Here is a 27,815-nt window from a genome sequence, read left to right as displayed (position 1 = left end):
TACTGGGGGAAGGACATCCAAGTAGAGGGAGCTCTGTGCTCACAGGCTTGGAGGCATCAGAATACCAGTTCACTGTGCCTGAGAGGGTGTGGTAGAAGCAGGAGTAGGGAGAGAAAGAGAGATGAAATTGGTAGGCTGGAGGCAGATCTTAAGGATTTTGTCCTGAGGGGTTTTGGTTTTTATCTGGATGTGATGCAAAGCCATGAAAGGGTTTTTGACATGAGAGCAATGAAGTTTATTTTAGTGTTTTAAGAAAATAATTTCTGAGTGCAAGGTAGAAAATGGGGTAAAATGGGATTGACATTGAAGTCAGACCACAATTGTATGCATTGTGAGGGATTATTCATTCTATAAATGAAGTATTTTATTTAGTATTTGTTTGTAATAGATCTGTGTTAAGTGGTAGGGATACAAAGTGTAATAAAATACCTCATTCAGAAAATTCAGAGAAATAGATTGATTTTGTAGCTCTTGCCCCAAAGAAGCTTACTAGTTTATGAGACAGAACAAACCACAAACTAAAGGGACATAGGAATGCTTATGAAAAAGAATTTCATCATTTACTTAGTATAAACTAAAACAATACTGAACAAAATATGAGGGCTTAGCAGAAGTTTTGAATATAGTAATCAGATATGATCTGGCATATTTGTAACCTCTAATAATATTTAGTCCTTTATTTCAAAGTTTTATTGCCAAAATAAAACCAACTAGTTGTTTTGAATGTCTAGAGAATAATCAGATAGACTTGAAAACACTTCTTGATTTCCCGTTTCATTGTTTCAAATGTTTGCCTAATCAGGAGCGGATTCCTTCAGTGGCAGCTTTTCTGATCCTAAACTATCTTTGATGATGCAGAAGAGATAGATAATAACATAAATACAAATAGCTGGACAATAAATTAATAAGTATACAGATGGAAGATTTTTATGCTTGTAGATGTTTCTTATATTCTCTTGGTTTTGTCTTTATGGGTTCAACGAAGGTAACAGGACTGATGGGAAAACTTGGTGTGTGGTTGCCTGCAGGGAGCTTTTGCAGATATCATCCTGTTACTTTTTCTCTTGTTAACCAACTCACACTACTAAGTGCTGGTATTCTTAGGTAAGCTGGGGTTCATAGTAAAATAAATAAATAAAACAGTTGAGGCAAGTCACTGAATTGTTTTTTCAGCTCATTTTAAGATTTCCTGTTTTTTAAGTCCAGAATAAACTTTTATTTTTATAAAATTGAATCTCCACTTTGGTCTTTCCTCAGAATTTGGCCATTGTTCTATAAAATTTATGTTCTAAAGTTAACTCTTCATTGATGGGAGAAAATGTTGGACATTTTTCTAAGGAAAATCTAGAAAGCTTTTCAGGATAGAGTCTCCATAATATTTAATGGTTAAATGCCTTGTGGACAGCTAATGAAGAGAGTTATGATCTTACAATTTTATTTATGTTTGTATCATCAACATCATTATTTGGGTCTACTATGTACCCAAATTTATAGAAAGGAGTAATTGTGGCCAGGGGCAATGGGTCATGCCTATAATCCCAGCACTTTGCAAGGCAGAGGTAGCAGGATTGCGTGAAGCCAGGAGTTTGCGACCAGCCTGGGCAACATAGCAAGATCTCGTCTCTACAAAAAATTTAAAAAAATTAGCTGGGCATGACAGCGTGTGCTTGTAGTCCTAGCAACATGGAAGGCTGAGGCAGAAGGATTGCTTGAGCCCAGGAGTTTGAGGTTGCAGTGAGCTTTGATTGTGCCACTGCACTCCAGCCTGGACAACAGAACGAGACCCCATCTCTGAAGGAAAAAAAGAAAAAGTAATTGTGATTCAGTTATGTGTATATTTAGAATTTAAAAAAATTTTGTTTCTAATGTAGTTCAAGAGTCAAACCTTTCCTCTAGGTTTTGTATCAGCATAAGCTATCTGAGGATTTTGTTTAGTTTTAGTACCACTAGAAGTCAAAATTTAGCTGAGTAAGTCTTGGCCTGTTATGGACTCATTATGTCATATCAGATTCTGTGTACACTAATTTGTCAGGCATGTTTTTTAAAAAATACATCCCTTAAGGATGAGATTCTTTCTGAAAAATTTAATGCAAGTTAGTAACACACTTACTTTCCTATCACATTATGTAATTTTCTCTAAAAGAGCAAAAGGTACTATCATTTCTTTGTTCTGATTTTTAAAAATTCCATTAGAAATAATTGCTCATCACATCTACTTTTCTTATAAATTTTCTCTTAGCATTAACTTTCTGATGTTATGTACTTACATTGGAATCAAATGTAATTCTTAATGACATTTTTATTAATATTCTGGAAAAAAAAATGAGGTTGGGTTACATTGGTTTTTGTTACCAAAAGAAGGGATCAGGGTGTTGGAGTAGGTAAATACAACTGATTCTACCACTGAACACACAACTCTGGTATTTACTAGTTGTATGTCTTTGGGCAAGCTACATAACTGTTAAATCTTAATTTCTTCATCAGGAAATGGGGAAATAATAATGGCACCTATTATAGGGTTGTAGGGATTTGAGGAAGATCAAATTAGATAATGCATATAAAGTGCTAAGCACAGTTTGGCAAATAGGCCATATATATGGCAGTTCATGCCATCAGCAGCAGCAGCAGCAGCAGCAACAGCATCCTCCACTCATCATCTATCATCTCCACTCCCTCTACTCTTCCTCATTAGAACCTTTCACTGTTCTTTGAAGAACTTTATCATCTCATCCTCCATATTGCAGTCAGTGACCTTTCAAAACACAAATTTTGTCCTACCACCCACTTGCTTAAAATGCTCCATTGACTCTTCCCATTGGTGGGATAATATTCAGACTATACTGCATATACTGTTCTTATGGTGTTCCGTTACTCTATTTTCTTTGGATTTTGTAAGAATTAGTATTTATCTTGGGTAACAGGACTAAATAATTTTAAGTGCATATAATATTCAGATATAAATAATATGTTTAGATGTTAGCAGATATAAAGATAATATTAATGGTTGATGGGTAGTTCACACCAAGTTGCAGGTCTTAGTTAGTAGGAGGTATCTTTTTGTTTTGTTTTCTTATAATCAAATTTCAAATCACTGTACATAGTTTGGCTTGTAGACATACAGCTTGAATTTTGAAGACTGAAGAATAAGGACCACATGAAGGAAATGTGATGTAATGGTAATAGCCTAATTGGAAAGGCAAAGGAAACTAGGTCAAGAAGAGTGAGAGAATATGCATGTGTTAGTCTATATATTCTTGTGAAGGCTTTCCTCAAGAAAAGGATCACTCTGATGTGTCATGGGCTTAGAGAGAGAGAAAAAAGAAAGGATCACCCATGTATTGGCTACTGTGTATGTTTACATCTAATTGTATCAAACAGCATTACTCTGCATTGATTGAAATCAGTGGCAGAACGCCTATTTGCAAGCCAGGGATAAGTGCTTGCTATGTGAATAAAGTCATAAGCTTTCAGCACAGCAGAAGACAGAAGGAATGGGTAGCTATCTACTCACTACCTGTCACTTTCTCTCTATTCCTACCCATTCGTATGACCTTCCTGGCCTGTCACTTTTTCTTCTTATAAGGCTGATTCCTTTCTACTATGCCATTCTTTTCTTTAAGTACAGATTTACCCCCAAATTTCTAGATGGTACTTTAAGGTTAACTTGAATTAATTATTTCCAATTCTGTTTGTCAACAACTTGTTATCCTTAATAGTGAAAAGTCTATGACAATAAGTGCCACTTATTGTCAGGTTCATGAACAAGTACACATTAAGTACTGAACTTGAGAGTAAGTGTTTAGAAACTCCTTTAGAAATTTGACAATGTCTCAACATTTGTTAATGCATTTTACAAGAGCTGATTGGAAAGTAAAACAAGAACCAACAGCTACAATAAAAACTGTGATCTTTCACTACAGTGAAGTTTGAAATGCTCTGGTGTGTGTTGTTATGACATTGTGGTCCCTGGATTTACAAGCATTCTGACAGCATGGCACCTGAGATTTTCCTTTTGTCAGGGCAGTGAGGCCAGGTGGTTGAAGATGGTAGGCACAATAATAGGTGGGAAGTGAAAATAGGCCGCTCTGTTGCCTCCTCTGAGGCAGCCGTGCAGTGAGTCACCCAAGCTTCATGGAGAGGCTGCCTCGAGTCAGCAGTCCTTGTCTTTACGTTTTCCAGCCCAGGCACTGGACCCGTGGGCGCATGAATCTTCAGATGATTCTGGGTGCTGGCTGTTGAGCCACTGTCAGGCCGTGCATCTTACCATGGGACGCTCAGTAATTCTGTCTTTCTTTCAGCAAATATTTAGCAAGTGCCACCTATTTGCCCGATTCTGTAGTAGTAGCTAAGCACAGGAGAAAACAATGCCGAGTAAAACTCGGACCCCACCCTCAACTTGGTTACTATGTTATAATATTTAAAGTAGGCTTCATTAAAAGAAAACATGCAATACTGAAATGGGTGAGATAACATCTATTCATTGACTTAAAAAGATGCCCAAGGTAATGTTAATTTAAAAAGTAGGCTGGATTCAAACTGTGACTCCCACATGTAATCCCACCTTTTTGGGAGGCCGAGGTGGGAGGATCGCTTGAGGCTAGGAGATCAAGGTTGCAGTGAGCTTTGATCATGTCACTGTACTTCAGCCTGGGCTGAGCAGAGTTAGACTCTATCTCTAAAAAAAATAAAAATAAAAAATACATTTCAGGACATGAGATGTAGCACTAGTTTCCTCTTTTTTTTTTTTTTTTTTTAATTTTTATTTATTTATTTATTTACTTACTTATTGTTTTTTTGAGACAGAGTCTCACTCTGTTGCCCGGGCTAGAGTGCTGTGGCATCAGCCTAGCTCACAGCAACCTCAAACTCCTGGGCTCAAGCGATCCTTCTGCCTCAGCCTCCTGAGTATCTGGGACTACAGGCATGCGCCACCATGCCCAGCTAATTTTTTTTTCTATATATTTTTAGTTTCCAGACAATTTCTTTCTATTTTTTAATAGAGATGGGGTCTCACTTTTGCTCAGGCTGGTCTCGAACTCCTGGCTCAAACGATCCACCTGCCTCGGCCTCCCAAAGTGCTAGGATTACAGGCATGAGCCACCTTGCCCGGCCTTCTTGTTTTTTTAAAAAAAAAAAAAATTTAAATGTGCATAGGTATTTAGGTATATATTATATAAAAAAGAACAACCTCTGAAACTGTTGGTAGTGACTGGAGGCAGAACGTGGAACTTTTGTTCTATGTATTTTTATAATGATAGAATTATGTGTGATTTTTTTTTAACTTTTTAAATATTTGGTAGCATTTTTAATGTAGAAAAATTTTAAAGGGGGTAGAGAAGATTATTTGGAGAATGTTTATAGTATATTTTAAGTGTAAAACAGAATTAGAGTATGATTTTGATTTTCTGATGTATCTAAATTTTCTCTATGACTTTTATAATATGACAATAAAGAAGTTTTTATTAAAGCATTCTTCCTGCTATGCTTTCAATAAGAAAAAAACAAAAAAACTAAATCAAGGTAAGGATCCTAACTAAAAGTGGGGATTGATGATAATGGGAATGTGTAAATAGGGAAGCACCTTGTTTGATTATTGTTTTTTTTTCCTGATGTCATTAAGTTCATTTGCATAATTGTAATACTGTTCTAACTATTTTACATATATTAACTTAGTTTATCCTCTGAGATGTGCTCTATTATTAACCCTATCTTAAAGATGAGGTCAGAAAACTTAAATATTTTGCCCAAAGTTACAAAACTAGTAAGTGGCAGATCTATCATATAAAGCTATGTAGTCCCTCTCCAGAAGTTGTACCCCACACACTATGCTATTCTAAGTGCCAGTTTGTGAGCTTCTAAATACTGGTCCAGTTGTCAATAGGGGTTTTAGTTTTTCTGCATTAATGGAAAGAGATTATTAATTTTAGGTTAGGGTTCTGACAGTCCTAGTATCCAAATTTATTTTTCAGCCCATCAGGGATGGTGAAAGAACTTTCTCCATCTTAGGAGAGAAATGAACAGATGCTGGTGATAAAATTGTAACTAACATGTTGTTGCTTACATTCTGGTTTTTTCCCTCTGGGCAAGCATCTTGGCATAATGAAAAAATCATGGGCTTTAGCTTCAGTTAGATTTCAGTTTAATTCTGGCCTCAACATTTTCTAGTGTAAGCCTATGATTGAGGCACATAACTTTGTTTCTTCACTTGTAAAATAAGGATGATAATTTTGCCCTTTCGGGTTGGTTGTGAGGATTACATGAAATAATGTAGGTAAAAGACCTTTAATGTAGAGTCAGGCATATAGTAAGATCTTAATAAATATTCAGTCACTTCTTCAGGTAGGTGTCTTAGAATTGAGGATTAGCCTTGGGAAACATATTCTACCTCTTTTTTTACTGTAAAATGCAGTTATAACTGCTGTTGGATAATGAATATTCTGTGAAAAAATATTTAATATTTTAACTTGCCTGATTAATTCAGTACATTCTTATATATAGACTCAAATGATTTGTGACAGTTAATAAATTTATTCTTAATGATTCTGCATTTCAAATCATGGTGACATAAAACAATTATATATATTAATTATTTATGTATATAAATATGTAAATATTTATTTTGAAACTCATGATCTGCTATTATAGGAACATTTTAGCTCAAGTCATACTAAACTCATGTAGCATTCTTTGATTAGTTTTGTTATATGAGCTTTTATCACCTTGATCTTTTCACTGTTTTCACGGTTTTGTCTATATTGTAATACATTTTTCTATTTTTGCTAATCTTATTTTCTGCTATTTAATATTAAATGTTACCAATTTCTATTAATGCTTTTTTCCCATCTTTTCCCTTTGGGTCATTTAAAAAAAAGGTAGTGGATTTTACTCTGTTGCTTGTACAGAAAAATATCGTGGTATATTTATTATTAGAGTGATTATAGACCTGGCCTGTGGTGCTAATTGGTATCTTGTAGAGCTTGGAATCATGATGCCTTCTCAAAAATTGTGGCAGAGAGCAACTAGATTCTGGCTGGAGAACTGAGGAGCTGTCTTTCCAGTTGATTAGTTTATTAAAATCCTCTTTCCCATAATTTAGTAATTGAGCATTATCTATTATTTATCCAGTAGATTAGCTCAGTTTCAAAATACTTACTTTATATATGACTTTATTACTTAACCAGCTAAGATAAAAGGTATTGGGTTTAAGGAAATCTGAGAATGAGGAAACATTTAAAGACCTCTCTTTCTTGGCCTTTATTTCATTTTGGAATGAAATGAAGATATATGAAAACTATCTTCTTTTAAAAGCACAATTTTTACTTTCTACCTCTGTGAGTTTATTTAATTTATTCTTAATGGAATTTCTTATTTTTAATAATAAGAATTTTTCCTTTGATTTTATGCTCACTATATTATCTCAGCATAATAATGGAAAGGAAGTATGTTCATTATTAGTAAAATTTACTTGTTTTATTCTGTAGTCTAATGTACATCATCAGTTCAGTAATTGAAGATAATATTTTAAAAGTAGAATGGAATAATTTTTTTCTCTTTATTATCAGGCAGTTTCCTAAGTTTGCTTGTTTGTTAAACATAATAAGCTGCACAAAAATTTCTTGTTTTCTTTTCTGGGACAATACTTTTGAAATAGGAAAGCTGGTGCATGAGAGTGGTTGAGTATATAAATGAAGTAGTTAGATGTTAGTAAGAACAATAATAGAAAAATCCAGAAATTCTTTAAGTAGATTGGATCTAGAAATAAATGAAACTTGATATTTTCCTATTAACATAACTGCAATATAGTTCCACAGACTGAGCACCCCTTAATTCTAAATTGTAAATTAGAAATTTTTTCATTTTTTCCTTTAGATGGATTGAAGTCAAATTCTCCCACACGTATGCCAAAGCTAGTTGAATTTTTATTCTGTATACATGCTTATCCAGCCTCCATCTGTAGTCTGGGATACTTAGTCACTCTCGTGATGACCTAAATTTTTTGTACCTCCTATCACATATCAGTGGTCCTGACTGAAATAATTTAAGAAAAATTGATCCCTAAACAGAAGATAGGAAAAGCTTACTCCCCAAATATTTATTTGAACCTAGCTGACAGCAAATAAAACACCTTCATGTTTTATTTATTTTGGAAGCTGAAAAATTTCTTTAATGTACTGTACAAGGGACCTTGCTTCTCTGTTAAATAAGCTTCATAACATCTGTCTTATAAAATTAATGCTGGTGTTGTTTCAGGAGTGGGGGCTATTGATGTGTATAAAGTACTAGTGTGGGCTACCTATACATAGCAGATAATCAACAAGAGGCAACTGCTGCTTTTATTCTCTAATAATATCTGGAACAAATGCCAATACATGCCTTCTGCCGAAAGTGCTCGTTTGTATCCTGATTATGGTCACTACTATTCTTGCTTTCCTGAATCTTTACTCCAGGACAAGGAACAATGCCAACAGAAACTAGAGGTGGCCATTTTTCTTCTCTCTAAAGAAAAATTTAATATTGACCACAGTTAAAATAAGACATTTGTGTTTTGTTTATAAGGCAGATACTCTTGGGAAGAAAGTGACTGTTTAAAAGATGTCTCTTTAAATGGTCTTAGCTAATGTTTGAAGTCTTGCATATTTGAAAAATCTTTATTCTTTGTCACAATTAATGAGTGTTTGATATAGAATTCTACTTAGGAAATAGTCTTCCCTTTTGAAAATATTTAAAGCCTATTAGATTGGCTTCTGTCTTCCATTGGTTCTGTTGAGAAGTTGTTTTTTTGTTTTTTGGGGGGTACCATTTTGAATCTTGCTCTTTAGTCTGTGACCTGTTTTGTTACTCAGGAACCTTTACAGATCTCTCTTTATTCCTGTTGTTTTAAACAATTTACATAATATCTTTTTGCCTCCAGTGACTTGGAAATGCGTGGGGACAGTTTTGGTAGTCAAAGTGACTGGAGTTGCTGGGGGAGGGTGCTTTTGGCATGTAGTGTCTAGAGGTCAATAAGATTAATTTTCTTGCAATGCAGGGAACCCAGTCTCATCCAAAATGTCAATAATGCCTCTCTTTGGAACCGTTGTGACCCTGGGGAAGTAAAAGAATAATTATGACCTGCATGTTGATTATGGTATATGACAAGAGAAACAAGACATGTACACCAAAGACTAATCAATATGTTTGGTATAATAACGTTATAGACATGCTATTTCAAATAATGAGGGAGGAAAGTATAAATGATATGGTACAAATTTAAATAGAATAAAAATCACTATGCTATGTAAAATACAGCCTTTAAAATTATTTTAAATATATATTTACCGTGTTACTGCTTTTGCTTTCAAGTTGGACATTATATGCACTATTATGCCTTAATAATGTTGTTGACACTTTTTTCTATGTTTCCAGTTTTGACACTTTTTTCTGTATTTCCAAGTAGTACCTACTCTTACTTAATTACTTTGATGGATCAAGAAAATTATTGACCCTTTTCTGTAGTAGGATATCTTTTTGTAATATAAACATTTAACAATTCCAGATCCAGAAAGATTTGAGAAGGAACATTTTTGCAAAGGCTAGAACGTGACTGATAATAATAGCTGTACGTTTCTAAATTAGAATGGGATTCAGAAAGGAGAAAGGGTTGTACTTGTGCAGTTTCATAGCAGTTTCTGAGTTAGCAATTTGCAATTCTATTTCATTAATGTTTTGGGAAATGAATTACCAGAATAGCATATACACATAGCCATATTATAAGAATGCAAACATTCAGGACAAAGACAAATGGCTTTTGATTGTCCACAATTTTTTCATGATTCATATTATGGTTTACTAATATGGCTAATTAGAAAAGTCTACATTAGAAATATAAGACTCTAAGGAAGCACAGAGGGATTAAGATAATGAGATAGGAAGATGGGGGAAGATTTTAAAATAGTACTTCAATAATTTTGTATTAGAATAATTTTTAAGCATTTTTAAATAATGAAATATTGATGCAGAGTCTTCATTTTAATTGTGTGAATGATATACTTTTACCTTTCAGAACCTAAGTCACAGCCACAGCAGCTTCATCAGGGACAACATAGATTGTCAAATACTGATCAGAATGGAGTAAAAGAAAATAATCAACCAAGACATCTTCCTAGAAATGATAGCAGGCAGCCAAGAAATGAAAAACCTCCTCGTTTTCAAAGAGACTCCCAACATTCAAAGTCAATTTTAGAGGGCAGCGGATTACCTAGAAATAGAGGTTCTGAGAGACTGAATACTTGTTCAGGATCTGATGTATGGGCTGAAGAGAGAGTCAAGTGTGATAGACCATATTCTAGATATGACCGAACTAAAGATACTTCTTATCCATTAGGTTCTCAGCACAATGATGGTGCTTTTAGAAAAAGAGATAACTCTATGCAAAGCAGATCAGGAAAAGGTCCATGCTATGCAGAGGCAAAAGAAAATCCACTTCCTCAAGAATCCATAGATTATAATAATCAAAAACGTGGAAAAAGAGAAAACCAAACAGCTAATCCTGATCATTTTTATGATAGGAAATCACGAACGATGAGTAATGAAGCTTTCAGTGGTATAAAAATTGAAAAACATTTTAATGTAAATACCAATTGCCTAAATCCCGTTCGAAGTAATAGCTTCATTGGTGTTCCAAATGGAGAGACAGAAATGCCTCTGAGAGGAAAACGAGTAGGACCTATTAAGCAGCCAGCAGGACCCCTCACAGCTATACCCTATGATGATAAAATATTTTACAATAGTGGGCCCAAAAGAAGATCTGGACCAATTAAGCCAGAAAAAGTACTAGAATCATCTATTCCTATGGAGTATGCAAAAATGTGGAAGCCTGGAGATGAATGTTTTGCACTTTATTGGGAAGACAACAAGGTATGGATACTTTAAAGATATTTTGTACTAACATTAATAAATGTAATGTTCTAATAGGACTTTTATAGAAAACCATTACTTTGGGACTATGAATTTTGTTTTACAGTTGTACCTTTGAACATATTTATAGATACAAATTTTATATAAATTTAGATGTATATATGTTTTATATAATGTATAAAAGAGAAGATAGACAAAATATTTAATATGTTTTATGGATGCTTAGGGAGAATCTGTCCCATAAGATTTGCTTTGGTTAGGTTTGGTTTTAGCTTACTTATCAGAAAAGTATTGTAAAAGTGATGAAGTGAAGTTGAACTTTATTTCGTTTATCAGCTGAGTTACAAATGTTTGATTTTCTTTCTGGTAACATTATACTGATTCACAAGGAAGAAAATCAGCTGAATGGCACAAAATGAAATTCTTCAGGTCTTTATTTAAAGAAAATGTACACATTTGGCCTGCTTTTTAACAATAATTAAGAGAATATAAGTTAATTATTTACCTTATAATAAATAATAATTATTAAGCCAATAATTTAAACATTATATGCTGGCTAAAAGGAAAAGAGGAAAATTGTAGGAGAAAGGCAGAAGGAAAACCAGAAGATGAGGGCAAAAAAGAATATAGAGGATCCAGTAAGAGCCTGCCTGAAAGGCAGAAGACCAGCACAGTGACAGCAGGAAGGGGAGAAGGACAGAGGGACCCTGAGAGAGAAGGGCCTTTGCCCACGTTTTTCCCTTTGCCTGACATGTTCTTCTACTAGCTACTCTTTCCATCCTTGAGGGTTTGACTCAAGCATTAACCCCTAGAAGAAGCCTCCTTTGACCTGTTACATCCTTCTACCTACATTATTCACTTTCTCAATCAGTGCCTTGTTTACTTTTTAAATCTTATCATAATTTGTAAATATGTTTGGTTTTGGTTCTTGGGTTGGTATCTCTTTCCCCTCTTGTGGTATTAAGTTCCTAGAGGACTGGACTATGTCTGTCTAGTTTTCTTCCATAGTCCTGCTTCTCCCACAGTGTAGGGATTTCATAATTATTTGTTGACTCTGTTAATTAGCTAATTCTGGAGGGGACATTTATATATGAGAAAGGTAGAGGAATGAGGGGATTGGAAATATTAGCAAGGTAATAACAACAGATATAATGGAGTTAGAGTGAAGGATATGAAGGGTAGATGTGAGAATCAGGTCAAAGAGGACAAATATTTGAAATAAACATTTCATAGGTAGAGTAGTTTCAGTTGATAAGGTAAGGATGTGTTCATGCAAGTGTGTGGCTAAAGGGAATGGTGAAAGTAAAGGTAACTGAAGATTTCAAGGAACTGAAATTCAGACTAGGGAATTTGGACAGATCCTTTATAAAGTTGCTATAGGACTTGGAATCAGGACCCAGGCCCTGTTGTGTTCAGTGAATGATGAAGTATAAGCAGGACATTAGGCGTTGCCTGATAATAGAACAAGGAGGAATAAAGGGTTATGCAGCTGGATGGCATGGGCATTTAAGATTTTTGTGTGAATGTGGGATAATATTTGTGTAGAAGTAGCATCTATAGCTGTCAGTGCTAGAAGGAGAAGAGGAGACAGCACTATGTATCTTTTCTTTTTTTCCAGAAAAGCAAAAGCCTTCCCAGGAATACCAGCAGACTTTTATTTAAATCTCATTGGTTGGAACTATTTCACATGGCTACTCTCTGGCTATCAGGGAGGCTTAGAAAGCAAAGGCAGGTGCTTTTCACTATCGAGACTCTTAATCTCACAACTCATACCACTTACTTTCCAGAATTCAGGAATTATTTAATTTGGGTAGTGGGGGATTCATTTTATCTAGCTATCCCTCTGTCATTGTAGAGGAAAGAAAAATTGAAGTAGTTGGAAATCAGTGTTTACCGAGCCAACAGTGTCTACCATAGAGGGAATGGCCACTATTTCAGATGCTTCTGTGAAAGGTTAAGAGTGAGGATGAAAAAGTGTTTTCTGTATTGGACAATGTGGGGTTGTTGGTGGCCTTGACATGAGCAGAAGTAAGAGATTGGAGTTCAAATTCAATAATGTTTGAAAGGCTTGGTAAACAACTGAGGCTTTCTATTGAAATCCCACAGGGATTGTGCCCTGTGTAGTAAGGGCAAAACTAAAACAGACAACCCTTACAAAGCCAAAATAAACCCTTTAAAGGATCAAGGATGTCTGTGTGTATTCTGCCTGCTAATAAATAAATATATATATATAATCCTCTTTTTAGGAAAAATAACATCTTCTAAAACCTCTTTAATATTTTATCTGCAATGTCTGGCATCCTGTAAAAAGTTATGAGCCATGGTTTAATAAAACAGAGAGTGAGAGTGAAAGAGTAAATGAATGAGTAAATATGAATGATTGACCAGAAACAAATGAAGCAGGAGAGAAAAATAATAGGCCTACAGGGATTCAGATAATTGGACTTGACAGACAAGTTCCTTCAACAAATATTAATTGAGTATTCAACAAATCATAATTGAGTAAGTGCTAAGTGCCAGGTGCTGGGGATATATCAGATAGTTCTGGCTGGGCTATTACCCAAATACCTGATAAAATTATTAATAAGGCTTTAATCTTAATTGTAGTTATCTCAAAAAATAAATAATACTGAATTCATCTATTACCTCTGCTGAATATATTCAAAATTATGTAATATAGCATCTAAAACTGCAGTCCCCAAACCCTGGGCCACGGGCTGATACCAGTCCATGGCCTGTGAGGGACTGGGCCGCAGAGCTCTGCTTTCCCACCTCATCCTCACTCATAGTCCATGGAAAGATTGTCTTCCATGAAACTTGGGAACTGAGGGGCTGCCCTGCAGGAGGTGAGAAGCAGGCGAGTGAGTGAAGCTTCATCTGTATTTACAGTTGCTCCCCATCACTCGCCACCACCTCAGCTCACCCCCATCCCACCTTCCATGGAAAAAGTATCTTCAATGAAACTGGTCCCTGGTGCCAAAAAGTTTGGGGACCACTGGTCTAAAAGATGGTACCTAACAATTTCCGAAATGTTTTGAGCTTAAGAGTATTCTTAGAGTAATTAGATGATCCTCTAAAGTGACTACTTGATTTAAATTGGATGTGTACTTTCAATTTTAGTGAGGAACTGTGGATTCTAAATAGATTATACTATTAAGCATTGGGAGTAAGGTAAATAATACCTTGTGAAAGAGATGGAATTAGTTATCTTCTGAAACCACTAACTGAAGAGGTAGCTTTTAAATGTCAAGAATAGGCAATGTTCCAATTTTCTAGCCAGAGACAGGGGTAGAGGTTTAAGAGAAGGAATTGACTATAATTGCCATTAAGAAATCATAATTTTCTTAATTTCATTGTAATGATGTTTTGGAGATAATTAATCAATTAGTATAAGCTATTGTTTAAAAAATTTCTCATAATACTTTACATTCTCTCTAGCTTTATTTCCATAGAAGGATTTGAGAATTTGGGGGAATTCTTCTTCTGTACTGACAAAACTAGTTCACTTCTTTTTCCCCTTCTCAACTGAAATATTACAAGCTCCAAATTGGTTTCCTTGCCTTAAACCTTCTTAAATTGTCCTTGATACTGCTGCCACTGTGATCCTGGTCATAGACCATGTTATTCTTTCTAGTTAATCTTTTCACCTGTAGAATAAATTCAGACTTTAGCATTTTTTTAAATCAGGCTTATGGCACAATAAACCCATTGTAAGTTGAAAATATCATAAGTTGAAAATGCACATTATACACTTACTGGACATCATAGCTTAGCCTAGCCTACCTTAAATGTGCTCAGAACATGTTTGTTAGCTTAAAGTTGGACAAAATCATCTCACACAAATCCTACTGCATAATAAGCTATTAAGTATCTCCTATAATTTATTGAATACTGTCTTGGGGACTATCTGTACATGGCTTTATTTGGAGCAGGGTTTCTTAAGTGAGACTTTTAAAAACCGACTTCTTTGTCAGGCTGTATTTTAGAAAGTTGAAGATATAAGGCAAATAGGTGGGATACTATACTCCGTCAGTAGCCTCACAGCATCACAAGGGACAAAGACTAAGCTTAAAAGCATATCAGTTTACTTCTTGAGTCATGCTAGAATATAGCATATTTGTTGAACTTACCTGAACTGACAAGCTTACAGCTGAAGTATATATCCAGAATACTCAAAACAATTCACAGAACACAAAAGTATTAGGCTAAGAAATAAAGGAAGAAGAGAGAGAAGGAAAGCATACCAAGAACTCTAAGAAGAGGAAAATTCCAGCATAGTGTCTCTAAACTTGCCAGCATCCAGACCTGGGAAGGAAACACCATAGAGTCACATAATACCTTTGTAATATGAAATATACTAGTTAAAAGTTAAATATACTAGCTAATAATATACTAGTTAAAAACCAATTCTTTTCTAGTATATCAAGGGTAACTCATTTTTAGAAGGTTGTGAAAAATACGAATTGTTGTTGCCGTTAGCATTTTCTGATTCTGATGAGCCTATTAAGAGATACTGTTAGAGTAGTATTACGGTAGAGCATCCAACTACCCTAGCTTAAAGAAAATATTCCTTAAGAGCAAATTGTTTTGCATTTCCATTTCACATTTACTAAGCAGCATTCAGACTTAAGTTGGGTCCTGAATGGGTTGACCTGTATTGGAGGAGTACTCCAATCAGAAAACCTACTCCCAGTTAATTTAACACATTTCAAAATTGCAGTTCTTGTGTAAATTGGTTCCTTGTGAGTGTGTCAATATGCATCACTTCTCAAAGCCAGTTATCACTTGAGTAAACTGATAAAAATTTCTGGACTTCCAGTGTCTCTAATCCTATAAATCCTGGATCTAAGTAATGTGCTTATTTGTTGCCCGACATCTCTGCCTCAGCACAGCCATCTGAGATGAGTGAAGCAATGAGCCTTCTTCTTTGCCACTTATTTTTGTCACATTATTTCTGTTTTTAAAGTAAATTACTTCTTAGTTATATAATCTGATTAGCATATAAGAACTGTTTTATCAATAATAGTCAAAGCATTATCCAAAGGTAAGTTTTCTTTCTTAAAAAATTTACACATTGGAACACTTTGAGAATTTACATTTCTATCAAATATTGCCCTTTGTAGACAATACTGATTGTCATAATTAAAACTCCTTTTGCCTCCTCAGTTTTACCGGGCAGAAGTTGAAGCCCTCCATTCTTCGGGTATGACGGCAGTTGTTAAATTCATTGATTATGGAAACTATGAAGAGGTGCTACTAAGCAATATCAAGCCCATTCAAACAGAGGCATGGGTACGTGATCCAAATTCTGTACAAAGGCATAAGCTATTTTGAAGAAAATACTTAGCTCTAAAAGATTAGTCATAGTTATACAAAATTTGCAAGTGGGAAATTATTTTGAATTTACTTATAACGTGCTACCCCTAAAGTAAATTTTAATTTAATTCTTACACTGAACTACAATAAACATGAATACATTGGAATTACTTTTCTTGTATAATGCTTTGTTGTATTATGCTTTGGAAATAGGTGCCCTTATTTATATGTTTGCCAAAATTTTGTATGTGTAAAGTGGGTTTTTATGCATATTTTGTTCTTTCCCAGTTTGTTACTTTAAATTTTACTAAATCATGTCCAGCAGTTGTCAAATTTAAATCTCTCTTGGATACATGTATATTGTTTATTATTTTAATTATGTGTAAAATTAAGGAAAACACTTTAAACATGAATTCATACATTTACTGCATACGTATTTATATATGTACAGATTAACTATAAATATCTGTATTTAATAATTATTTGATTAGTTTTGTTGGCAAACGTTATGTCAAAGCTGTGTGATAACTTTGATGATGTAACTTAGAACTTAATGGCCTCATGGAGTCCATTTTATATGGGACTTATGTGACTTTATACAGATAGATCCTTAACTACATTTAGGCAAAAACAGGAGTGCAAGACATTAAAATTAGTTTAGTAAAGTTTTTCTTAATTCTTTCATTTCTCTAATTTGTGGATAGCTGTTAATAAAGTTATCACTATAAGCCTATTGTTTGCTATTTCCCTAAAATATCAGATATGCTAGAAAATTATATCATCCAGACAGTAGCTTTCATCATTGAAAGATACATTGTTTTCTCATGAGCTGCTTTTCAGTCTTGGTATTTTAAAATTTTTCTGTCCCGTCTTCACATCCTGCCCCCTAAAAAGATAAATAAAACAACAACAAAAACCTAATAGCAGTAATCATGTTTTAGGCCATGGATCTTTAGTTTTTACCTTTTTAGTATTGAAAAGATTGTCATTTTCTATGTTTAATTAAGAGATCCTTTCCTTCACTCTCATTCTCTAAAGTTTAACTGCTTTTTCCCTAAGAAGTAAAATACCACCAATATCTAATTTATATCTGTCTTTTCTTGAACAAACTTGATATAATGATATTTTTACCCTTCTGATTCTCATATGATAGTTATTTTCATTCTTTTTCATTAATACTTTTAATCTAGTTTTGATGGTAAAGTAATTATTTATTGACTCTGTATTTCTAAAAGTTGAGTCTTGGTTTGCTATTCATTATATCTTCCCAATTATTTTTAGCAATAGCAGTCAAATATTCAAAATAGAGTTCTTATGTTATTTAGCTTTTTAAATTTTTTTAGAAGATGTAATGAGATTAATTTATTCTTTTCTCCCTAAAGAAAAATTTAGTTTTCTTACTTTGTTTCTTCTCTCCTTCCTTTTGCTATTCCAGGGTGGCCATAACTGATGAGCACGTTTGTTATTCCTCACTGTAGCTCTTCTATTCAGACGTGTTTGGTCCTGAAGTGATAATTTTCTTTCTACAGTCAGTGACTATTCCTTTTTCTCCCTTAATAGTCCTCATTGCTTTATCCTTGATTTTAGGTCTATGTAAACTTAGCTGCACAATAAATTTATCAGGTGTCACAACTTATTTAGTGATTCTGTTCTGAACCACAGCAGTACTTTCATAGTCTTCTTACACATTTGTGAATACTCATCTATGCTTTATTGTGCTTTTTTTTAAAAACCTATTTTCTTTTTCTGCGGTCAACTTAAAAATCTTTTATAAGATGCCTGAAATATTTTGCAACAAGAAGCAGGATAGACTCACTAAATCTTTTGGAGATTCTGGTATTTCTTTCCACCTATTTCTGTAATCAAGTGATTGTTGACGTTTTATGAATTTGCATAAATTAATATAACATTTTTGGATCATGCACATCATTATTGAGGAAAAGATCAGCCTTCTTTATCCACATGAATAATTAACTTAGTTGAGAGAAACGTCTCCTTCTTGAAATATAGAGGCCACCAACTTAATGTATCTTCACCCATTTCTATTAAAAAAAAAAATATATATATGTGAGCATAGAGATAAAAAGCCCCTGAAGAAGTACACTCTGTGTGGCGGTCAGTACATGTAATGTAGAGTTCTGTTAGCCTCTGAGAGATTAATAGTGGGGTCTGTGAGTACATTTATTTTTGTAATTAGGGACCTGTAACAAGTTTTAAGTTAATCAAAGATGTACAAAATTATCAAAAACAAAACATTCACTATCCCAGTAAGAAGGTAACTTTAACTGTTAAGTCATGCTAGAAAAATTAAACGGCTGCAAAGGTGCAGGGAAGTTGTTAGGGGCCTTAGCACAATCACACGATGGATTGTGGAATTTGTAATTTTTTAACTCTTGCACTATATATGTGCATTACTATTTTTTTATTGTGAAATGGTATTATATCTTTTATTAAGGTTTATGTTTGTTATTGTTACAAGATTTTGGAAAACTTCTTGTTTTCCGTGTTCAGTGATCATTTAGGGAAGATTTTTTTTAAGTAGTTTGCAGAAAAACAATCAAGCCTGCCTATAAACCAAAAGTCTTTATAGAAATCAGTTGCTTGTATTGCCTCTTAAAGGTGTAAGGATAAATCATTAAATAAAAAGCATGAAATATTAAGAGACTCAAGGACTAAGTCAAAATGTATTGTATGGAAAATTAAAATAAATATCAAGTTAATATTTTAAATCTAAGTGTTAATGTTTTTCTCATAAGATTTAGGAATTATTTGCCTTGACTCTGTCTGTAGGCCAAATATCTATTTCCTCTTTCCATCTGGATATACCTTCTTACTTCCAGAACATACACAGTGATAATGTTGTAGATTGCCAAAGTATATGTTATGATTATGATTAAATATTTTCTTCAGAATGATTTGTTAAACTTTTTGATAAGTCATACTTTATTTGTTCTAGCTAGATTTCACCTGTTTCTTTTGGTTATCATAAGATATTCTGCCTTAATTTAGTGTCTTTATTGTAGTGAACTTCCTAATTATCACACATAGTGTGAGATTCACAGCTCATTATTAACTGGGTAAATGCTCTAACTTATTTATTTTTTTCAAAGAATCAGTTTTTTTGAAAATAACAGGGTTTTCTTATTTTAGCAAAGTAAATGAAGCATTATGGAGTCTTGTGTTTTACTTGTAAAATTATATATGAGAAAACATTATTTTATATTTCTTACCACTGTATGAGAACACATTAGGGGCAAAGAAAACCTGCTATTTGTGTTCCCTGCAGGCCCTTTCCAAATTGGTTCCTTTAAACTCAAACTAATTCCAAGAAACCAGTAAAAAAATGCCACAGGCAATTTGGAAGCACTGGAAATACCTTAATGCTGCTATTCAGGCAAACCTTTTGTATTTTGGGGGTGTTGTTGGTTCTGAATTGCTCTTCTAAACCTGAGAAGACACTATACTATCAAGTATTGATTTTCCAAGTCTATTTATGATCTAGCTTCTGTTGAGACTTTTATATCCCAAGAAATATTTTAGAATATGCTGATGTGTAAATGTTCTTTTTAAAAGTTCATAGTATCTTCTGCTTTTTGGTATCAGGAAATGATCATTGTTCAGCCATTGTTCCAACTAGAAAAATTATGAATGTATAGAAAATTGTTAGTTTTAAGACCTTAACATACATATCATCTTGGGCAGTAATTCTGTAAAGCGTCAGGTGGATTTTTATTGTCTTTTAGGTGATTATCCTATCTTAAGTGTTTTTCTGTGGAATGTTCATTTATTCAACAAATATTCATTGTACATCTGTTAGATACCAGACACTGTTCTAGGTGAAGGGTATATATAACTCCATAAAACACATAAAAATCCCTGCCTTCTGCACAAAGTTAAGAGAGTTAGAGTTTCTGTTACATGAAACAAACTTAGATCTCTCGTTAGTGTCTTTATTCTTACTTCTTAAAGCTTTGAAACAAAATACAAATGGAGAAAATCTTGTTTACTGAAGTTTTAATTTAAATAATGTGTATGTCTTTATTTTATTTCACCTTAGTTTGAAGGTGAACTTAATATGGAAGAAGAAGGTATAACGTAATAAATTTTATTTATTTAAAAAGTTTTTATCCATATATCTATTTTATCTATTTAAAAAGTAAAATTTGTTTTTAGGAGGGTTTGGGTTCTGTTTTTTATGATAAGTACTTATTTTTGTGTTAGCATACTTTGAAAAAAAGAACTATCTCAAGTTTTAGTTTTGAAGTAACTGTGCACAAAATTTATTTCATAATGGCATACTAAGAATCACATTTGAAAGTTACCTTTTCAAATTCAAATAACATCCATAAAAAGCCATAAATTATTCTATCAATAAATTAAAAAGAAACATAGAACCAAAATAACCCCTAACCTATTTAATGAGGAAGGAGTTGTGATATATAAATTAATAGGTTTAAAAATGAATCCTAAATGTATTAGAACAAGGTCATGTTAGTAATTTTAATGGCATAGTGATAAAATTAGGCTATATCTAGTTTGTATTTGAATCACAAGATCATAGTAATATTAAAAAGAAGATAATTGTTATAGAAACCATTAATTTCAAAGGAAGATTAGGATTATGTAACGAGGTTCTGCCAATTAGTATTTAGTAAGAAGTGCAAGCATGTGTTTGGATCATAGTCCCAAAGTTTTTTCATTCTTACTGATAAATTCTTAAATTAGTGATTATAATTTTTCCATATTTGAATTTCTACACTAAAAATATAATTTGGTTAAGGTAACTATACATTGTCTTCCACCATATATATTTTGGGAAACTTTCCTTTCAAAGGTTGCCATATGAGTAGAGCTCATTTTCTTTTGTAATATAAACAACAGAGTAAATCAGAAGGAAATTGTATAGCTAGTTTATCCCCATTTAAGAACATAATCTTCAAATCATCGGCCATGGAATTTGGGGATTCCGTGCAGTATCTTTAAGTTTTCTTTTAATAAAGTTTGGTTGAATTAAATGTGCTGTATTTATTTCTTCTAATACCCAGCCTCCTGTGATTCCTATGGGAAGCTGTGGTTTATACAACAGCAGTTTACTGGAGATATAAAAGCTGCTGCCATAGAGAGAGAGAGAATTCATTCATAAATGCACTCCATATGCATAAATATGTCACCTTAAAAACTGTTCATATCTCACCCTAAAAACCCAAATTCAGTTGGTGATAGCTAAACCTAATGGGATATTATGAAAATCTTGAGATTTACTTTTGACCTGGCTATACTAGTCAATGGAGACATTTTATTTGACCATTTAAATTAATACTAAGAATATTTATGCTATTTTAAGAACCTATACAAAGTATTACTTGAATTTTGATATTTGATGACAATATATTATGTCTGTTTAAAGAAACTGTATATAAAAACATCTTTAAAAGGTTTCTGGGTAATCAGTTTTCTTTTATTGAGCAATGAAAGAACAGATTATATTATTATTTTTTTTTTTTTTTCCTTCTAAAGGTGAAATCACTCCCAAAGTGAAATAACATGGCAGGGTATTACCTAAGACTTGTTTTCTTTCTTTTTAGAGTTATTTGAATACTCAGGTTTGTTTCTAACTTTAAATATAGTTTATAAAACAATGTAAGGCTCAAATTATTTAAATATCATTACTATTATGTACCAGGCTAGCATAACTGGTTGAAAAATCCACAGCCTTCTTTGTTTGTATACATGAATAATATCAAGAGATATTACATTAATCTTTTATTACTAAGTCTCTCCTTTATTAACGGCAACCTAAAATATGGATTTCTGAATATATGGTGTTAATTAAGGAGTAAAGTGATGATGCTTTACTTTTATACTCAACATAATAGTTTGGTTTTTTTTCTTTTGAAGTAGTGTTAAGGAGGCATCATGGATGAGAGCCACAGTTGAAGGGGGCTGGGATTGTCAGGTGATGTTTTTTCCTTTGACACTTTTGATTCAGTAGACCCAAGGCTTGTTCTCTTTGAAGTGTAAATTTTGTATTTTTATTTATTTTACTTATAGGGACTTTGAAAGATGTAATTTCAGACTGCACTGAATTTTACCATTCCTTTGCCAATATATGTAGTAGACTTGCTAATATACTCATTGCGTGGGAAATAAAGTAGTAAAATAAATGAATCTGAAGGATGTTTTTGTTTTGTTTTACTTCTTTTTTTCCCAAAGAGGTCAATCTTATATTGGGCATATGCCTTGACACTCGTGTCAATATATTTTAAAGATTTTAAAAATCTGAAGAGGCATGCTTCTTGAATTAAAACACACACACATACAAGCAAGCAGTTCTGGTTTTGTTTCTGGTGAATTTCTGGTGAATTTCTGGTGAATTTTAGTTTCTGAGCTTCTTTCATCTGCATCTAAAAGTGCAGAAAAATAATGTTGCTCATTGCACTGTAGACTTTATTCCCTTTCAGATGGAACTCCCTCTGAAGCAGCTTCCCTCTTTTGTAGTCAGTGATGGTGAACCTTGATGGGGATGGGCTGAAAATGGGCTTATGCTACATAGTTGATTGCATATCACAATGAGTTGTCAGTTATCGACTCTCTTGTATAGTCCCATGTGGTCACCCATGTGTTGCTGCTTCCTCACCTTTACTGAACCTATGCTGTTTATTCTAGAATCATGTGCAATAGGTTTCACCATCACACCTCTAGTAAAAGAGTGGAGTTGATCTGTATCCTTGTGAGAGAAATACTCTGGTGTTATAGAGCTTCCAGTTCCATTAAACTTGGAACTACTGGCAAGAGTTTTACACCTTGGCTTGAAATAACTCCCTTAGTAGCCTGTCATTGGCTGAGAGCTCCATGCAGAAGGGAAAGGAAATACTGCAACAGTGAGTACATTTTATTTGCCTTACAAAGCTCATATAGTTTATTAAGAAGTAAACTAATGAAGAGGTTCTAGTTACTCAGCTTAGACCATCATAGGAATACAAGTCATTTATTTATTTATTTGCATATTTTTGTCTTGACTCATGTATTCAGCATAGAGTTTTCTGAAGTATGTTTAGAGAACATTAGTTCCACTTCATGGTTAAACAAATTTGGAAAATGCTGTGTTAAAAAAATTAAGTATACTTTTTGATAGGATTTCTTTGAGTCAATAACAAGTTAATATGTGTTTTAAATCTCTGAGAGAGAGGATATGGTATCTAATATATAGTGCTTCTCAAAGTTATTTGCTCATGGAACTTTTTTTTTTCCCCTATGTAGAATCTGTTATAGGAGGTACTTGGATAACATCTTAAATATTTTTTTTAATCTTTCTAGTTTTCAAATTTCCCATCTATAAAATGGGTAAAGATTTATTTTCAGAATATATTGTTTCAGATTTTCCAAACCTCTAGTAATATGATTTTATGTTATAAATAGAGACTAACTATATAAAAAGCAATTTCTCTTCAAACACATTCCAAGACTCTACCTTTCTGTGACTAGGGGACAAAATATATTCTTGAAATTTTATGTCCCTTTTAAGTACTTATGCCATTAATAATAGTATTTTGTTGCATACAAATAAAGATTTTATTTTACATATAATTATACACAACTCACTGATCTTTTAACTTTATTTCAACTCTAATTCTGGAAACTCATGATTTAGCTTTCAGAAATTGCCCTTTGTGAAAACTACCATTGTAGCTTTCATAATATTAGTCTTTTTCTGTAATTCTCACCTGATAATCTACATGATGTTTATATGTTCCAGCAATAAGGTATTTTTATCATTTCTTTGGGTTTTACATTTGTTATTCTTCAATAATCCAATTGTATTCTCATATTCTTAGGAAATTAGCAAAGAAAATCTGAAATATCTTTTTTGGTGGTGTTAAACTGCCATTGGCTACTAAATTAAAAAAGTGTCAAAGCTAGTTAATACCATTGAGTATGTGGACATTCTTAAATGGAGAAGAAGAATCCTAAAAGACCAAATTTCTGCTTTGTATTGACATTTATATTGTTCTTTTACCAATAGGCTAGTGTGTTGTCTCCAAAGCCTTTGAATAGTGTTGTTTTAGTTAGTTAAAAGCTTGTTATTCAAAGCCTTCCAGAAAACAAACTCTTCTTGTACTTAACTGCTTTTAATCTCCTGTTATTTTCCTGATGCCAGCTGTTATTCAGATGAACTAATACTCTCAAATCAAACTCCAGAGCTCACTTGCAACAGCTGGTGGGGGAAATATTCTTATTTCAAGAAACCTCCCTTTTCCAGACACTTATGATTTTAAATGAGGGTAGAATCTACTGTTGGATAATAGCTAGTGGAGGTTCAAAGGAACTCCATAAATTATCAGTAGATATATACAAGTACAGAACTCTATAAATAATCAGTAGGTGTATACTGTAAGTACCATCTCTTTTAGAGCTTGATGGTGTCAGAATTTTAAGTTGGTATATGAACAGGGTTGGTAGCTGTAACAGTGGAAGGAGGTCAGTAATTATTTGTTGAATGATTGATGTAGTCCTGGTGATCACCTTTATTGCTAAAGAGTCCTTCCTCAGACATCAAGCCTATACATGACAATTTAATATGATAGTTTTTTTCCAAATATTCTTTGAGTTCTTGTAACAAAGCTACTTTGGAAAATAGATTGGCCTATGTGCTGAAAGAACTAAAAGGATATAAGAGAAGTAGAGACTGGTTTTCTTCCCTTTAGAAGCCACCTAGTAAATATGGATAAGGCCACCATCAGACTGAGATGGTACCAGTCTGGGAACCATTGCTGGCATGGTTATTGATTAAATTTTGTTATGCATATTAAGTGAATGGGATAGTTTGAAGGAAGTAATTTGGGAAGCCCAACATTGACTTTTCAGAACTCCTATTAACTTTAACAACCTTACCAACCTTTTATTGGCATTTTTATCTTGTGTGATTATGCTCACTTTTCTCAGATTGTGTGATTAGGAAATTAGGGTCAACCCTCTTGGTCATGATTAACAAAGAGCTTGTTATACAAAGGAAGATACTAGAAGTCAATGTAATTTTAGTTCTGTATGGTTTAAATTCCAAAATTTATGGACATATAATTTTTTTAAGTATTGGCAACCATTTTTTGGTACTATATAATGAATGACTTGGACATTATAATGAACATTTTATCTTGAAAAGACTTAAGTAAATAGACTTAAAATAATGTGGAGAAAGCACACTAATGTATTTTTTTCTCTTAAGGTGATCAGATAATATAAATCTTATCAGGAAATCGTGAATTTGGCCATCAGTACCCAAAATAATGTTAGACTTAATTAGATTTTTAAAATATGAAATTGAAGTCTTGAAGCAAATGGAAAAGGGAGATATATTAAGAGCTTGAGAGTACTTAGTCTAAATTTTTTATCTATTCTAGGTGAACGTTTTTTCTTTTCTTTTTGTTCCCCTTCTCTTCCTCTCCTTTTCCGCCATATCCAAGTTCTTCCTCCTCATTCTCTTTTCATCTTGTGTCATGTGTGAGTGTTTGTCTTTTTATTCATCTTAAAGGTGTCAAGTGACTTTTAACTAATAGGTTGCATATTTTCCAACCTAGATAGGACTGGTGCTCAAGTGAAGTCTGGTTAAATAGAGTATCACTTAAAATTCAGAAATTCTCTAAAAACTTTGAGCACAAATGCATTCATATCTCTGGTTGATCTTTTGTATGCCCTGATTAATAAAAATGTTCACTATGCGCTTGTCCCTACTGATAGTAGTTCTCAAAAATGGAAAGGCTTTTAAACACTGAGATGTATTGGAGCTTATTAAAAAAAGATGTAGAAGGCCAAGCGTGTTAGCTTATGCCTGTAATCCCAGCACTCTGGGAGGCCAAGGCGGGAGGATGGCTTGAGCTCAGGAGTTGGAGACTAGCTTGAACAAGAGTGAGACCCCATCTCTACAAAATACAAAAAAATTAGCCAGGCTTAGTAGTATGTGCCTGTAGTCCCAGCTGCTTGGGAGGCTAAGGCAGGAAAATCGCTTAGCCCAAAGGTTTGATGTTGTAGTGAGCTATGATGATGCCACTATACTCTAGCCCAGGAGACAAAATAAGACTCTTGTCTCAAAAAAAAAAAAAAAAAAAGATGTAGAAATGGTAAAAACTTGGTCATATGCCCAGTCCATTTAAATTATATGCTCATATTCTTAGGAAATTAGCAAAGGAAATAAAATTTCTCATTGAATGTATTTAAAACTTACAAGAAATATAAATAGTTAAGATAGGAAATTAAAATATATGATTCCTTTAAGAAAAATTAAAGAACTATTGGAGAAATTAAAAACTGGAAGTCCAAATTTTGTTATAGAAACAACTATAAAAGGCTACATTAAAAGCATTTAGGCATAATTTAGAAATAAATATAAGATTTACATCTCAAGGTGATGATGCATACATTTTCCTATTTGTTGAAAATACTTAGAGTTGGCTATGGAGAGACTGAATATGTGAATTTTCTATCCGTTCTAATGGTTATAATTGCTTTAGTGAAAATATTACTGAGGGAAGATGATTAAGATAGGAAAAAAGTGGTCACAGAATAGGTTACAGGTAGATTTGGTGTCTTGGTTGTTAGGCAGTTTTCAAAATAATTTTTATAATGGTATAATTTAAAAAGTTTGACTAAAACTGCTAAAAAAAATTTTTAAGCAAACTACTTTAAATAATTTTAATTATAAAAAAGTTTTTCTTTCTGAAATGAGAATTAGTATGCTTTGAGGTTCCAATGGATTTCATATAAATGGCAAAACATAGTGAAAAATAACTTCTGACATTATTTACCACTTATTGCCATTCTTGGACCCAAGGCTGAGAAACATTTTCAGATTCTGTGTGCTTTATCCTGAAAGGATTTGGTGAAAAGGGGTCACTGATGGAGTTAAATGTCTGCTCTGCCTGGCCTTCGAAAGAAGGGGAGAGGGCAAGGCTGGTCTTGGGCAAATTACTTCCACCTCCGTTTTTGCCCCTGCTTCAGCTCCAGAGGAGCTGGAAATGCACAGGAGGAATCAGAAGACCTGGGTTCGAGTCCCGGCTCTGCTACTTACTACCTATGTGACTTTGGGTAAGTTACTTAATATCTCTGGGTCTCAGTTTCAGTACAGGGTTGTTGTGAGGATTAAGTAATATGCTAAATAAATGTGCTTTGTAATCTCCCTGTGCTTTGTAAGATCTATAGAAACAAATTTTTTTTATCATAGGCTTGGCCTTCTTCTCTCCTATTCTTTTGTAGTTTAGTGTCCTCAATTATGCATTTTTAAAGCAGTCTAGAATGACTTAAGTTATTTTGCTTCTCTCTCTGTCCTCTCCATATTGAAACTATTGTTCCTATCCTCTGCATGCTTAAGAGTTAAGTATTTCAAGAATGTAAAACCGGGTTGTTTACATTAATCTTCACTATAGAGAGTGGACTACTATTATCCTTTTTATCCTTCCTACTCTCTGTTTTCTTCCTTAACCTTCCCAGAATTACATGCTTAGAAACATCAAAGAATCTCAAATGCATGAAAATTCAGAGAGTGTTGGGGAGAAAGATTTTGATAGAGGGAAGTCCCTTAAATCCTGTTCCCAGCTCACTCTTTCATTAGT

General features: G+C 33.4%; 1 protein-coding gene across 9 annotated transcripts in view; it reads left to right on the top strand.

The window, feature by feature from the left end:
* Positions 1-27,815, top strand: part of TDRD3 (tudor domain containing 3) — a 173,171-nt gene that overhangs the window by 125,299 nt on the left and 20,057 nt on the right. For all 9 annotated transcript variants that reach the window (XM_069467185.1, XM_069467176.1, XM_069467179.1 and 6 more), the window contains 2 exons: positions 10,043-10,896; positions 16,063-16,188. In XM_069467185.1, the coding sequence (XP_069323286.1) occupies positions 10,043-10,896; positions 16,063-16,188 (980 nt within the window). The remainder of the gene's footprint in view (positions 1-10,042; positions 10,897-16,062; positions 16,189-27,815) is intronic.

Source organism: Eulemur rufifrons, chromosome 4 (assembly GCF_041146395.1).
Source record: "Eulemur rufifrons isolate Redbay chromosome 4, OSU_ERuf_1, whole genome shotgun sequence".
NCBI lineage: Eukaryota > Metazoa > Chordata > Mammalia > Primates > Lemuridae > Eulemur > Eulemur rufifrons.
Note: the sequence above shows the minus strand (reverse complement) of the source record. Positions and strands in the feature narration are given on the sequence as shown.